The sequence below is a fragment of the Stegostoma tigrinum genome, chromosome 2, assembly GCF_030684315.1.
Source record: "Stegostoma tigrinum isolate sSteTig4 chromosome 2, sSteTig4.hap1, whole genome shotgun sequence".
NCBI lineage: Eukaryota > Metazoa > Chordata > Chondrichthyes > Orectolobiformes > Stegostomatidae > Stegostoma > Stegostoma tigrinum.
The window spans coordinates 128616632-128632786 of NC_081355.1; the positions used below are offsets into that span (position 1 = coordinate 128616632).

The 16155-nt window shown below is 42.8% G+C and overlaps 1 protein-coding gene across 2 annotated transcripts in view; it reads right to left on the minus strand.

Annotated features, from left to right (window-relative positions):
- Positions 1-5025: 5025 nt before the first annotated feature.
- The window catches only part of LOC125462310 (integrin beta-1-like), an 89592-nt gene continuing 78462 nt past the window's right edge, over positions 5026-16155 (minus strand). For both annotated transcript variants that reach the window (XM_048552201.2, XM_048552211.2), the window contains one exon: positions 5026-6120. Coding sequence is in view for 1 of the 2 variants with exons in the window: in XM_048552211.2 (XP_048408168.1) it covers positions 6055-6120 (66 nt within the window). In the remaining variant the exon portion in view is untranslated. The remainder of the gene's footprint in view (positions 6121-16155) is intronic.

Genomic DNA, 16155 nt, shown 5'->3' on the forward strand with positions numbered 1-16155 from the left:
CCAGAATAAGGTAGGTGAGCTTGCAGCTTGGATAGGTACCTGGGGCTTTGATGTTGTGGCCATTTCAGAGACATGGATCGAGCAGGGTCAGGAATGGATGTTGCAGGTTCCAGGGTTTAGATCTTTCATTAAGGTCAGGGAAGGTGGTCAAAGAGGGGGAGGTGTGGCTTTGTTAGTCAAGGACAGTGTAACGGTGGCTGAAAGAACTTTTGATGAGGACTCGTCTACTGAGGTGGTATGGGCTGAGGTCAGAAACAGGAGAGGAGAGGTAACATTGCTGGGAGTTTTTTATAGGGCCCCACAAAGTTCCAGGGATGTGGAGGAGAGGATTGGCAAAACTATTCTGAGCAGGAGCGAAAGGAACAGGGTGGTCATTATGGGAGACTTTAACTTCCCTAACATTGAATGGAAATGCTATAACTCTAGTATGTCGGATGCATCAGTTTTTGTCCACTGTGTGCAGGAGGGTTTCCTGACTCAGAATGTCGAAGGGCCGACAAGAGGGGAGGCCACACTGGATCTGGTACTTGGTAATGAACCAGGCCAGGTGTTTGATTTAGTGGTAGGTGAGCACTTTGGAGAGAGTGACCATGATTCGGTTATGTTTAACTTAGCGATGGAAAGGGACAGGAACATGCCACAGGGCAAGATTTATAGATGGGGTAGGGGCAATTATAATGCGATTAGGCAAGACTTAGGAGGCATAGAATGGTGTAGCAAAATGCAGGGGATGGTTTAAGGAACAGATATTGCGTGTCCTTGATAGGTATGTCCCTGTCAGGCAGGGAGGAAGGGATAAGGTAAGGGAACCGCGGTTTACTAAAGAAATCGTATCTCTTGTTAAGCGGAAGAGGGAGGCTTATGTGACGATGAGACGAGATGGTTCAGGTGAGGCAATGGAGAGTTATAGATTAGCTAGGAAGGATTTAAAGAGAGAGTTAAGAAGGGCAAGGAGGGGACATGAACAGACATTAGCAGGTAGAATAAAGGAGAACCCTAAAGCTTTCAATAGGTCTGTGAGGAATAAGATGATGACTAGGGTAGGAATAGGGCCAGTCAAAGACAGAAGTGGGAAGTTGTGTGTGGACCCTGTGGAGATTGGAGAGGTGCTAAATGATTATTTCTCATCTGTTTTCACTGAGGAACAGCAGAATATTGTAGAGGAGATGATTGAGTTACGGGCTACTAGAATTGAAAGGATTAAGGTTAGTAAGGAGGAGGTGTTATCAATTCTAGAAGGTGTGAAAGTAGATAAATCCCCTGGGCCAGATGGGACCAAGCATGTGGATGAGGGAAGGGCAGTTGACGTGGTGTACATGGACTTCAGCAAAGCCTTTGATAAGGTTCCACATGATAGGCTATTGGAGAAAATACAGAGGGATGGGATTGAGGGAGATTAAGCAGTTTGGATTAGAAACTGGCTTTCCGTAAGAAGGCAACGAATGGTGGTTGATGGAAAATATTCAGCCTGGAGTCTGGTTACTAGTGGTGTGCCTCAAGGATCTCTTTTGGGACCACTGCTGTTTGTCATTCTTATAAATGACTTGGACGCAGGCATAGGTGGATGGGTTAGTAAGTTTGCAGGCAACACTAAAGTTGATGGAGTGGTGGACAGTGTGGAAGAATGCTGCATGTTGCAGGGAGACTTGGATAAACTGCAGAATTGGGCCAAAAGGTGGCAAATGGAGTTTAATACGGATAAATGTGAGGTGATTCCCTTTGGGAGGAATAATAGGAAGGCAGAATACCGGGTCAATGGAAAGATTCTTGGTAGTGTAGATGTGCAATGGGATCTTGGTGTCCATGTACATAGATCCCTGAAAGTTGCCACCCAGGTTGATAGTGCTGTTAAGAAGGCTTACGGTGTGTTAGGTTTTATTGCTAGAGGGATTGAGTTCTGGAGCCGTGATGTTATGCTGCAACTGTACAAAATGCCAGTGCGGCCTCACTTGGAATATTGTGTGCAGTTCTGGTCGCCCCATTACAGGAAGGATGTGGAAGCATTGGAAAAGGTACAGAGGAGATTTACCAGGATGTTGCCTGGTCTGGAGCGCAGGCCCTATGAAGCAAGGCTAAGGGACTTGGGTCTGTTCTCATTGGAGAGAAGGAGGCTAAGAGTGGATTTAATAGAGATGTACAAGATGATCAGATGATAAGATATGGTGGACAGTGAGAGGCTTTTTCCGAGGATGATGACTTCAGCGTGTACAAGGGGCCATAGCTACAAATTGAGGGGTGATAGATTTAAGACAGATGTCAGAGGCAGGTTCTTTACTCAGAGGGTGGTACGGGTGTGGAATGCCCTGCCTGCCAACGTAGTTAACTCAGCCACATTAGGGGGCATTTCAAACAGTCCTTGGATAAGCATATGATGATGATGATGATGAGATGGTGTAGGGGGAGGGGCTTAGATTAGTTCACAGTTTGGCGCAACATCGAGGGCTGAAGGGCCTGTTCTGCACTGTATTGTTCTAGGTTCTATTGACATTGAGCCCAGAAGGCTGTCGAGCTCCCAAGTGGAAAATGAGGCACTGTTCTTCCAGGTTGCCGTGAGCTTCACTGGAACTCTGCAGCAAACTTTAGATAGAGATATTGGCCAGGGAACACTGCATACTGAGGAGACAGCTGTTATATTTTTTTCTGAAGGTGCAGGGCAAGGTGTCGTGAGGCTATTGGGGGTGGGGTTTTGGGAGTGAAGGAAGAGTAGACCAGGGTCTCCTGAAGGGAACAGTACCTGCAGAAGGCTGACAAGGGAGGGGAATGTGTGCCTGGTGGTGGCAGCCCGCTCGAAGTGGCAGAAATGATGGCTAATGACCCTCTAGATGTGGATGGGATGGCACGTGAGGACAAAGAGAGCCCCATCACTGTTGTGTGTGTAAAGTGGAAAGGGGTGGGGTGTGTGTGACAGAGAGAGAGAGAGAGAGAGAGAGAGAGAGCACGAGAGCGCGCGCGCGAGAGAGAGATGAACTGGGGGAGATAGGTCAGACCTGGCTGAGGGCCCAGGCAACAGCAGTGCTGGAAATCCTCTGTTGAGCAAGGAAGGGGACATTTCAGAGGGTCCCTTGTCAAAGTTGGCATCATTGGAACAGATGAGATGGAAACGGAGGAACTGAGAGAATACAGAGCTGGAGGAACACAGCAGGCCAGGCAGCATAGGAGAAGGAAAGTTGGCATTTTAGGTTTGGACCCTTCTTCAGAAATGGGGAGTGGAGGAAGGGAGCTCATAAATAAATAGTGAAATGGTGGGGCTGGGGAAGGTAGGTGGGATGGTGATAGGTGAGTGCGGGTTAGGACTGGTGGGGATTGGTCACTGGGATGGATTAGGTGGACAGCAGGGAGAGAAGATGGACAGGTTGCGAGGTCAAGGTGGCAGGGATGAGAGGGTGGATTGAACAGATTTTAAAACTGGTAAAATCCATGCTTAGGCCACTGGGCTATAGGATCCTGAAGTGGAATATGAGGTGCTGCTACTCCAGTTTCCGGGTGGTGTCATTGTGACACTCGAGGTGGCCCAGGATGGACGTGTCACTCAGGGAGTGGGAAGGGGAATTGAAATGGTTTGCAAACGGAAGGTGTTGTCATTTGTCACGAACTGAGCGCAGGTGCTACACAAAATGGTCTCAAGACTTCGCTTGGTCTCACCAATGTAAGGTAGCCATATCTGGAGCATTAGATACAGTAGACCATGTTGAAAGATGTGCAGGTGAATCCCTGTCTAAGGTGGAAGGTTTGTTCGGTGCTTTGAATGGAGGTGAAAGGGGAGGTGCAGGGGCAGGTGGAGCACTTCCTGCGGTTGCAGGGAAAGGTGCTGCGGGTGGTGAGGCTTGTGGGGAGTGTGGAGTGGACGAGAGAATCAGAGAGAGCACAGACCCTATGGAAAGCAGATAGGGGTGGGGAGGGAAATATATTTTTGGTTGTGGGGTTGGATTGTAAGCGGTGGAGAATGATATGTTGGATACGGAGGTTGGTGGGGTGATGTGAGGACAAAGGGGGATTCTGTCTTTATTTTTGTTGGGGGAGGGGATTTGAGGGCAGAGATGCGGGAAACTGAAAATGCCTTCAACCGGATCTCTTCAATGACCGGAGGGGGCAAGTTGGGGTCATTGAAATAAGACGACATCTGGGATGTGTGGGAGTGGAATACCCAATCTTAGGAGCAAATTTTGTGGAGGAATTGGGAACAGGGGATCACATTCTTGCAGGAAGGTGGGAGAGAGGCGGTTTAGTCTAGGCTGCTGTGGGAGTCTGTGGGCTTGAAATAGATGTTGGTTTCAAGGCAGTCACCAGAGATGGTCCAGGTGAATGGAGGTTGGGGTGAAAGGTGTTAGTAAAGTTGGTAAAGAGGTGGTTTTATAGAGTACCTGCACTCTGTTCGCAACAAATGATAACACGTTCTGGTTGGGAACTATTTCAACTCCCCCCTCCAACTCCCTGGGTGACATGCCCATCCTCGGCCTCCTCCAGTGTCTCAATGACACCACCCGGAAACTGGAGGAGCAGCACCTCATACTTTGCCTCAAGTGCCTACAGCCCAATGGCCTGAACATGGGATTCACCAGTTTTAAAGTCTCCACTCCAGCTTCATCCAACGACCAACCCTCCTCTCATCCCGGCCTTCTTGACCTGACACAACCTGTCCATCTTCTCTCCCACCTATCCGTTCCTCCCACCTCACTGACGAATCCCCACCACTGCCTACCTGCACTCACCTATCACCATCCCACCTACTTTGCCCAGCCCCAACCCTCCCCTCTCCATTTCTGAGCTCCCTTCCCCCCTCCCCATTTCTGAAGGGACCTGACCCGTAATGTCAACTTTCCTAATCCGCTGATGCTGCCGGGCCTGCTGTGCTCCTCCAGCTCCACACTGTTATCTCTGACTCCATCATTGGCAGTTCTTACTATTTTGGAGAGAATGGAATAATGTCTTTGTAGGAAAGAGTTGTAAGGATGCACAGATTTATTCCAAATTAAACTAGTAAACAAATAAATAATTCAGTAAAATGTAGATTCAAAGGCAAGTATCGATATTTTTATAAAGTCATTTATTTAATAAATAACTCAAGTGTACAGAAATAGTGAAAACATTGTTAAAGTAAAAAGGCACTTTAAAAGAAGAATGTGATCTGAGTGAAGTAAGTCACAACGTAGGGAGAATTAATATAAACAGCCATATTTAGTATGAATCTGAGTTACCATTTGCTTGCACCTTATTAGTACTAATAGTCAACAGAACACGAGAATCTGAGTTTTTGCAAATACTGAGGACAACCTGTTTTGAAATGGAAGTGACGGTCATGTATGCTGATGAAAAAAGGAAACTATTGGTAGTTGTAAAGTACTTACATTAGGTAAGTCTGCACAATTACACATCAACAAAGGCTTGCATCTAATTTCAAAAATCTAACAATTTCATCTGTCATGATTCAGCAAAGCCATTTACAATTTTAAATAATAATGTCCATATTTGGCCAAATATATTTCTGCCACATGTCTAACATAATATAATGTTTCAAAACTAAACAGCATGGACTGCTACTGAAGGGCCCTTATTGAAAGGGTGCTCAACACATTGAAGAGAATGTGAGTGACTTGAGTCACAATAGACAATTGCACAGTTTGTATTGATTACTGAAAAAAGAGAGACGTATTTTGGCACGATAAATGAGGGTGATTCTTTTGTGGTTTTCAAATGTTTTGCCTAGTTTAAAATACTGTTGAGACAATTTACAAAGGAATTCTGGAAAGCCAAATTCCTGGGGCGAAATAAAACATTAAAAATCTAAAATAAAGCTGTTTTATTGATACAAACATATTCCATTCTAAAACCTGCCTTCCCATCCTCTTCAAATTAAAACTTCAAAAAAAAAGCAATCTTTCTTTACACATACTGTACACATTTCAAAATCTGCATAGAAAAACTTACGTCGGTTAGTAAATCACTGCAATGAGATCTAAAGCTATTTTTGTGGCTACAAAAGTAAATCCCAAACCCCATTATCCATAGCCTCAATAAAACAAGAAGGAACCCTCAGAAAAAAATGCACAAAGTCCATCATTTTCCCTCATATTTTGGGTTGACAATAGTCGTCACAGCACTCTTGTAGATTGGATTTTCACCCTGATGAGGAAGAAAAGTATGAAATTAATTGGATTTTGAAATGGAACAAAATTTAAAGAAAAGTGCTCCACTTTATTTACAAGTTTGACCTCATATCTTTAATATTCATAGGCTTTGATGAAAGCCATATTATATTATTAATTTCCCAATGAACCCTGAATGACATTTTCACCATCTTGCAGTTAATCACAGAGGCTTCTTCATCAATTACACATATAAACACACTGCACAATTATTTGGAATCAGTGAGGACTGCAGATGCTGGAAGCCAGAGTCAACAGATGTGACACTGGTAAAGTACAAGATAGACAGCATCCCAGGAAAAGGAAAGTCAATGTTTCGGACAGGCTCAATCCTGATGAGGGGTTTCGGCCTGGAATGTTGACATTTTCCTGCTCCTTGGATGCTGAAAGACCTGCTGCACTTTCCATGAAGGGGTCTAGGCCCGAAACGTCAGCTTTTGTGCTCCCAAGATGCTGCTTAGCCTGTGTTCATCCAGCTTCACACTTTGTTATTTGTTATTCAGCTTCACATCTACTGACTTATGCACAATTATCTTATTGGTACAAAATCTCTTCTAGTTTTGCAAATCCAAGACATGGAAATTTAAGTTAATGGAATGAAAATAGTTCAGGCAACCCTGACGTGATTCTTTTTCTCACAATTCGCTGTATTGTGCCTTGGAGCCTTTAAGTACATTTTAGCTACCTAAGAATCCATCAAATCTGAATGGGAGCAAGTCATCCTGGATCCCTAAAATAGATTAAGAGGGGAGACAGCTCCTTCTACATCTCCCCTTGTTTCACCTGGGATCTGGTGAGACCATCAGTAGTGAACTAGTTCCCTGCACTCATACTACTTCTAAAGATTCATTGTGAAGGGAACACAGTTGATTTTACCTTTAAAAAGTTGAAACAGTTAACCGAAATAGCAAGTCACCCCAAATCTAAAAGAATACCAATATAAAAGTAACTTATGATTGGTCTTTTAACAGCTTATACCACAGATGTGTAAGAGATTTGATTAGGAAAGACTGAAGTACAAATTTAAGGGATGCTGAGGGGCATGGTGGTATTGTCATTACACTAACAATCCAGAGTTGCAGATTAATATTCTGGGGAAATACGGTTGAATCTCACCATGGCAGACGGTGAAGTTTGAATTCAATAGAACCTGGAATTACAAGTTAGTCAAATGGCAACCATGTAACCACAGTCATAAAAGCTCAGCTGTTAATTAAAGTCCTTTCAGGAAGGAATTCTGCCATCCTTACCTGCCTTGCTGACCTGTGACACCAGACACACAACATTGGTGACTTGCAACTTCCTTCTGAAACAGCTCAGCAAGCCATTCAGATCAAGGGCATTTGGAGATGGACAACAAATTATGACTAGCCGGTGACACCTATATCCCATTAAGAATTAAAAAAAAGAAAACCAGCCATGTGGAAAGAACAAAGTTTTCTTCAAGAATCCACAGGGCATTATAACTCCTTCTTGTGCAGTGCTGAGAATTTACGTTGAAGGTCACAAATTTCACAGCATTGCAGGAAAGGGAATAGGCCTTTGTATCTGAAGCTTTCAAGTCCAGTGAATTACTGTCTGCACAAAGGCCATTTCCTAGATTTAACTGGTTTAGCTAAAGGACTGGAATTTAGTCATTTTGTTCTAGATCATCCTAAAAAATAAATTGCTCTTCATAATTTTGACTTGCATTATCTTTGCTTTTTCATGGAATGTGGGTACAATCAGCAAGGCCAAGACGTGTTTGTCCATCTTGCTGTTCCTGTCCAACAGGTACCTATAGCAGTTTGATACAAGTGAAATTTCTTACATAGAGGATAGGAGCAGGAAGAACCCATTCGGCCCTTTGAGCCTACTCCACCATGCATCACAATATCATGGCTGTTTGTCCAACTCTTAGCCTAATCCTGCTTTCTCCCCATAACCTTTGATCCTATTCGCCCCAAGTGCTATATCCAGTTGCCCCTTGAATACATTCAATTTTTTAGCATCAACTACTTCCCGTCATAATGAATTCTACAGGCTCACCACTCTTTGGATGAAGAAATGTCTCATCTCTGTCCGTAATGGTCTAGGCCAAATCCTCAGACTGTGACCCCTGGTTCTGGACACCCACCATCGGGAACATCTTCCCTATATCTCCCCTGTCTAGTCCTGTTAGAATTTTATAAGTCTCTGCGAGATCCCTTCTCACTTGTCTGAACACTCCCAAAAACAATCCCAAGCTAATCAACGTCTCCTCTTACGTCAGGCCCACCATCCCCAGAATCAGCCTGGGAAACCTTCATTGCACTCCCTCAGGAACAAAGGCATCCTTCCTCAGAAGAGAATACCAAAGCTGTACACAATATACTAGGCGTGGCCTCATCAAGGCCGTGTAACTGCAACACATCCCTGCTCCTGTACTCAAAACCTCTCGCAAAGAAGGCCAACACTGCCTGCTGCACCTGCATGCTAACCTTCAGCTGCTGGTGCACAAGGACACCCAGATCCTGCTACACACTCCTCTCCTGACTTGCTAGGACATTTCAGATGGCATCACCTGTAATGGGAAGGATGGCAGATTTCCTTCCCTAAATGACATTAATGAACTTGATAGATTCTTATGACAATCTATGGTGGCACCATGGCACTTTACAGAGGCTAAATTTCAACTTCGATTTTCAAAATTAACTGAATTTAAATTCTGACAGGTAGGATTTGAATCTGTCAAAGGATTAACCTTGTTCTCTAGATTAGTCATCCAATGACACTGCTGCTTCGCATGTATGTGAAGGAACATTTAAGACTTAGATGAGGAAAAATTATTTCCTCAAAGGGTCTGAGAATGTTTACAATTTCTTACACAAAAGCTTGAGGATTCTTCATTGTTGAATACGTTGAAGGCTTGGATAGACAGCTTTATTGGCTCAGTCAATTGAGGGAAAGGAGGAGAACAGGCAGAAAAAGTGGAGATGAAGCCCAGGTCAGCCATAATCATACTAACTGGCAAAACAGGCTCAGTGGGTCAAATGGTTTACTCCTGCTTCGATTTCTTGTGGTCTTGCAGAGTTATAGATAAAGAGTAACTCTTGGAAAGTAACAACATGCTGAGCAGCTTTTTCCTCAAATGTGACGGTATATTGCCTCAATCATAGTTCTATTCTGTGGAGGTGGGTTTAAAATTCAATGCTTTTATCCCAGGTATCGTGCAGTAAATTGCTCCTGGGCATTCTCTGTGAAAACTATTCTTATCTACACTGATGCCCAAACACTAAAAATCTGAATATCAATTAGCTTTGAAGCAAGCTAAGATAGCTTGGTGACAAGAAATCATCATTCCAATTATTTATTTCCTTTAAATATTTCAAATTTCCTACAATCTTAGATCTAGTCCTGTGTAATGAAACAAGTAAAATTAATGATCTCGTCGTTAGGGATCCTCGCGAAAAGAGTGATCATAGCATGATTGAATTTCAGATACAAATGGAGGATGAAATAGTATCACCTAAAACCAGGATTGATGCTTAAACAAGGGAGATTAAAATGAAATGAGGAAGGAGTTGGCTAAGGTAGACTGGGAACACAAGTTGTACGGTGGAACTGTTGAGGAACAGTGGAAGACTTCTAAAGAGACTTTTCATGGTATTCAAGAAAAAGTATATTCTGGTCAAAAACAAAATTGCCAAGAGTAGTGGGTAACAAAGATGGAGAACTTTAAAAAGCAACAAAGAACCACGAGACAAGCAATAAAGTAAGGAAAGATAGATTATGAATGCAAACTAGCACAGAATATAAGAATGGACAGGAAAAGTTTATATAAACGTATAAAATGGAAAACGGTGACTAAAGTGGACGTAGGTCCCTTGGAGGATGGGAAGGGGGAAAATTAACATTGGGTAATGCTGGAATGGCTGAGGCCTTGAATGACTATTTTGCATCAGTCTTCACACTGGAAGATGTGTCTAACTTGCCAAAGAATAATAAGGATACCATGAGAGGGGAGGACCTCAACTCAATTATTATCACTAAAAGGTGTAGTGCTAAGCAGACAAGAGGGTCTAAAAGGTAGATAAGCACCCTGGTCCAGATGGAATGCATCCCAGGGTACTAAAAATGGTAGAAGTTATAGTGGCGGCATTAGTGGTAATTTACCAAAATTTGCTGGACTCTGGGCTGGTCCCAGTGCGTTCGAAGGCAGAAAATGTCACACCACTGTTTAAAAAGGATGTTTGCAAAAGGCAGGTGGCTACAGGCCAGTTAGCTTAATGTCTGTAGTCAGCAAAATGCTTGAGGCTATCATTAAGGAAGAAATAACGAGACATCTGGATGGAAACGGTTCCATCAAGCGGATGCAGCATGAACAGAAAATACTGTTTGACAAACTCACTGGAGCTCTTTGAGGATATAACAGTGGATAGAGGGAAACAGGCAGATGTTTGTGTACTTGGATTTCCAGATGGCGTTCAATAAGGTACCGCATAAAATAAACTCACCCATAAGATAAGAATGCATGGAGTTGTGGGGAATGTATGAGCATGGATAGAGGACTGATTAACCAATAGAAGGCAGAGAGATGGGACAATGAGTGTTTCTCTGGTTGGAGGTCAGTGGTGAACTGTAATATATCTAACTTTGCCGATGACACTAAATTGAGTGCAAAGGCAAACGGTGCAGAGGATGTGGAGAGTCTGCAGAGAAATTTAGCTAGGTTAAGTGATTGGGCAAGAGTCTTGCAGATGGAATACCATGTTGTTAAATGTGAGGTCAACCTCTTTGAAAATATTATTATTATTTATTATTTAAATGGTGAAAGATTGCAGCATGCTGTTGTGCAGAGACGCTTAGGAGCGCTTGTACATGAATCGCTAAAAATTGGTTTCAGATGCAACAGGTGATCAGGAAGGCAAACAGAACATTGGCCTTCACTGCCAGAGGGATTGAATTTAAGGACAAGGAGGTTGTGCTGTATTGTACAAAGTGCTGGTCAGGCGCACTTCCAGTCTCCGTACTCAAGGAAGGATATATTGGCTTTGGAGGCGGTGCAAGGGAAGGTCATCAGGCTGATTCCGAAGAAAAGGGTGTTACCCTATGAGGAGAGGTTGAGCTGCCTGGGGCTGTATTCACTAGAATTTAGAAGAAAGAGGGGATCTTATAGAAACATATAAAATTATGAAAGGGATGGATGAGATAGAGGCAGGCAAGTTGCTTCCACTGGCGGGAGAGACTAGGACAAGGGGATTATAGCCTCAAGATTGGGGGGGGGGGGGGGGGGGGGGAAAGAGTAGATTTAGGACACAGATTAGCACGAACTGCTTTTCCCAGAGTGGTGTATCTATGGAGTTGTCTACAAGAAAGCAATAGAGGCAGCTTCATTAAATATATTTAAGACATGTTTGGATAGATTTTTGCATGGTAGGGGGATTAAGGGTTATGGGATAATGCAGCTGGGAGGAGCTGAGACCATGGATTGACCAGCAATGATTTTATTGACTGATTTACTGATTATAGTTTTGACTGCTTTTTTTGAAATATGAGTAAAAGAATATAGTGGTACTCTGGGGATATCAGACACAGCAATTCTACTTACACAGGTGATGTCTGCAGCACCACTAATTTAACTGGAATGAATATTCTGTTTCAGAATTGCTCAACTTTGAAATTAAAATTCTTTTGTTGGTGAAACACCATCCCCACACCCCTACCACCTCTCACCAATGACAGCATACAGGTTTTACTGTGGCTTCCAGCAGCAAGATTTGCTACACTAATTAAAAAATCATAGCAATTTAGCTATTATGTCCCAGTCATAAGCACTGAATATTGTTCACATGAGGCAAGTTAGATTCCACATAGATTTCTACAGATACAAGTTAGCATAATTTGTAGTAATTCCATTTTTAAAGGTAACATTTAAAACCACATACACAAACATCAACTGAAACTAAATTATATGCACACTTTGATTACTGCATACAATGGAATTCAATTTAAGTCACAACACAACACTAAGTTAGCTTCTATGTAAATTCTTATGCTTTTAAAGCACACTCAAGCCAGGAATAAAAAGCAGGACTGCCATATGTCAGTCTCAAAGCATCAAGAGATACAATGGTTAGTATTAAGCATTTTCTACCTAGTTTGCATCTTTAAACACAATTAATGTACAGAATTATTTCAAAGTATTTCATACAGCTATGATAAAAGAAGTGACTGCCAAGACAGAGGCGATATTGAAGGGGGAAGGGCTAAAGCACAGGCAGAGAGATAGGTTTTAAGAGGGAGTCAAAGGGAAAGGGGCAGTAGGCAGGTGTATGGACGGAAGGCTAAAGCCTTAGCCCAAGTTGATTGATGCATATCTGCTTGTTGTAGAGTGAAGGACTAAGAGAGTCAGAATAATAGTGCTCAAGTTTGGAAAGGGATGGGCCATAAGAGGATTTGAACAGGAGCAAGTAAATTTTGAATTTGAGACCTTAAGACTGTAATCCAATATATATTAGAGAGCACACGAGTAATGGATTAGGAAAGAATTGTTCAGGATTGGAGATGATCAGTAACTACACTTCACAAGTATTTAACTGCGTCAAGGCACTTTGTGATGCTCAGAAGGTCATGAAAGGTACCAAGTAAATGAAATCATTCTTTAATAGCTTTGAATCAATTAGAACTTTTAGAGGATGCAAGGCCATTCAGGACAGCAAAGGAACAGTTAAATGTAGAAACATACATGAAGATTTCAGAGGAAGCTAGAGTAAGGTTGAAGGCTGAAGTCGACAATGTGTGCAATGGGGTGGGGAGACCAGTCCAACTGAGCTTGACAGAGGAAAATTGCTGGAGGGGGATTAAATAATTAACCAAATCTGAATACTGCATAAGTTAAGGAAGATGAAACGGCAGTTATTAGAGATAGTAGGAACTGCAGATGCTGGAGAATCTGAGATAACAGGGTGTAGAGCTGGATGAACACAGCAGGCCAAGCAGCATTAGAGGAGCAGGATGGCTGACGTTTCAGGCTCTACGCCTTGTTAAATTAGTTATTAGATCTTTTCCACCTCCCCCTGCTCCATGGCCTATATCAGCAAAAAAAAACACAACTGAAATGGAAGGCAGCATCATCACCTTCAAATTGCAAAACATCATGGTTTCAATAAATTGGACCTAGTAACAATAAATTAATAACATCAGAATTACCTAACACCATTGTGTCAGCACCATCACTATGGGCACGTCGGCAATCCACGGTCTATCATTTTCTCAAGTCAACTAGGTATCAGTAACGAGAGGACTTTCTACCACCCACTGAATTAGCAAAATTTAAAGATAAGTAGGAGCACAGGCAAACGGAAGCTTTTTTTTTCTCTCAAGCTGTCTGTCTTTGAATACTATGTCAACACCAAGGTCCATACTATTGTAAAATCTGGTGAATAAGTTGCCTTTAAACAGAAGAATTAGGGAGGAGACCATGGATATTTATAGGCGAGAAGGCCTGACCTGAATCATAACTTTCCAGCTCCTCTGATGCTGCCTGACCTGCTGTGTTGTCTCCAGATGTTTATGGGGGTGAATTTAGACAATGGTACATCAAAGGAGATCTGAACAAATCATAAATAGGGGCATGTGCTAGTTGGGCTGAAAGACCAGTTTCTGTACTGCATTTGTACATATGGAAGTCAAAACATTTGAATGCATTTTGAATGAATTAAAAGATATCCGACTCATTTTTCAGATTTGTGAAGTCCAAGTCTCTTGTCTCTGTGACAGCCTGCTCCTCAGTTCACCAATGCTTAATTCAGCTGGCTACTTGGAAAGAAATAACCTAATGAGGGTACTCTGTTCAATTTGTAGTGCCATCCCTCCTCATTCTTGATCAGAGACATATCCAGAATGACCTACACTCTGAACTCTTCAGTATGGTCTTGAAGAAGCAATTAGGTAACGTTCAATTAATTATATTTTAATTTTAATGTTATACAGTCTAGACTATTCTAGAATCACACCCAACCCAGGTCTTCCATGTGCTTATTTGCTAAGAGAATCCTCTATTATTGAAGATGTCCTATGAGATTGGCCATTCCTACAGTTAACTTGGTTTCTGGGATAGGATGCCTTTCAAGCAAACTACAAAATAATCAGAAGGGTTAACATCACAGCATGGCTCAGGTACAGGCAGCTGGGATCAAGGGCTTCCCTGGGAGGTACACAAGGGGTACAGGAGTTTACTGAAGAAGGAAACCAGGACGGTGAAGAGGGGGCACGAGATAGATTTGGCTGAGAAGATTATGGTGAATCCAAAGAGATTCTTTAAGTATATTAAAGGAAAAAGAATAACTAGAGAGAGAATAGGACCGCTCAAGGACCAAAGTGCACACGTATGTGTGGAACTGCAGGAGAGGGCAGAGGTCCTCAATGAATATTTCTCTCATATTTATCATGGATAAATACAAGACAACTTGGGAAAGTTAGTGGTGATATCTTGGGGACAGTCCATATCACAGTACAGGAGGTATTGGAGGTATTAGAATGTATGAAGGTGGATAAACCTCCTGGTCCTGACCAGATATATCCAAAAGCTCTGCAGAGAAGAAATTGTGGGGTTCCTAGCTGATATATTTGCATCATCATTTGCCACAGGTGAAGTCCTGGAAGACTGGAAGGTAGTGAATGTTGTGCCCTTATTCAAAGATGGTTGAAAAGAAAAACCTGGGCAGTAGTATTGACCAGTAAGCCAAACATCTGTGGTAGTTAAGTTACTTAGGAAGATTCTGAGGGATAGGACATACATGCATTTGGAAAGAGAAGGTTTGATTAGGAGTAGTCAACACAGTTTCGTGCAGGGGAGATCATGCCTCACAAATCTATCAGAGTTCTTTGATGAAGTGACCACCAAGGCTGATGAGGACAGGGTGGTAGACCTAGTCTCTATGGATTGTGGCAAGGCCTTTGATAAGGTCCCACATGGTAAGTTGCTCTTGAAGGTCAGATTACATGGAATCCCGGGAGAGCTGGCAAATTGAATACACAATTGGCTGGATAGTACAAAGCAGAGAGTAACAATGGAAACAAAAACAAAGTTGCTGGAATAGCTCAGCAGGACCCCTAAGTGGTGTACCTTAGGGGGTCGGTGCTGGGCCCATTCCTGGTTGCAATCTATGTCAATGATTTGGATGAGAATGTATAAGGCATAGAACATAGAACATAGAACATTACAGCACAGTACAGGCCCTTCGGCCCTTGAGGTTGTGCCGACCCCATGATCAGTAAGTTTGCAAATGACACTAAAATAGGTAGTAGCATGGACAGTATGAAAGTTTATCAGAAATTGCAGCAGGAACTTGATCAGCTGGGGAACTGGGTGGAGAAATAGCAAATGGAGTGTGGCATAGGTAAGTGTGAGGTGTTGCATTTTGGAAAGTCAAATCAAGGTAGGAATTTCACGATGAATGGTTGGGCCTTGGAACAGAGGGATCTTGGGGTTCAGGTGCATAGTTCTCCAAAAGTGAAGTCACAGGCAGACAGGACAGTGAAGGCGGCTTTTGGTGCATTGGTCTTCAGTCAGGCTATTAAATATAGAAATTGGGAAGTTATGTTGCAGTTGTACAGGACGTTGGTGAGGCTGCACTTGGATTATTGTGTTCAGTTTTGGTCACCTTGCTACAGGAAGGATGTTATTAAACTGGAAAGAGTGCAGAAGAGATTTACAAGGATGTTGCCAGGACTCAAAAGACTGAGTTACAGGGAGAGGTTGGACAAGCTAGGACATTTTTTTTCCCCCCCCTTTAGAGCATAGGAGACCGAGGGGGATCTTATAGAAGGGCATAACCTTATGAGAGATGTGGATAGGGTGAATGCACTCTGTCTTTTTCCCCAGGGTTGGGGAACCAAGGACGAGAGAGTATCAGCTGAATGTAAGATGTGAAATAATACATGGGAACGTGAGGAGCAACTTTTTTTTAAAAAAAACAGAGGGTGGTACGCATATGGAATAAGCTGCCAGTGGAAGTGGTTGAGGCAGGTTCATTAACAGCATTTAAAA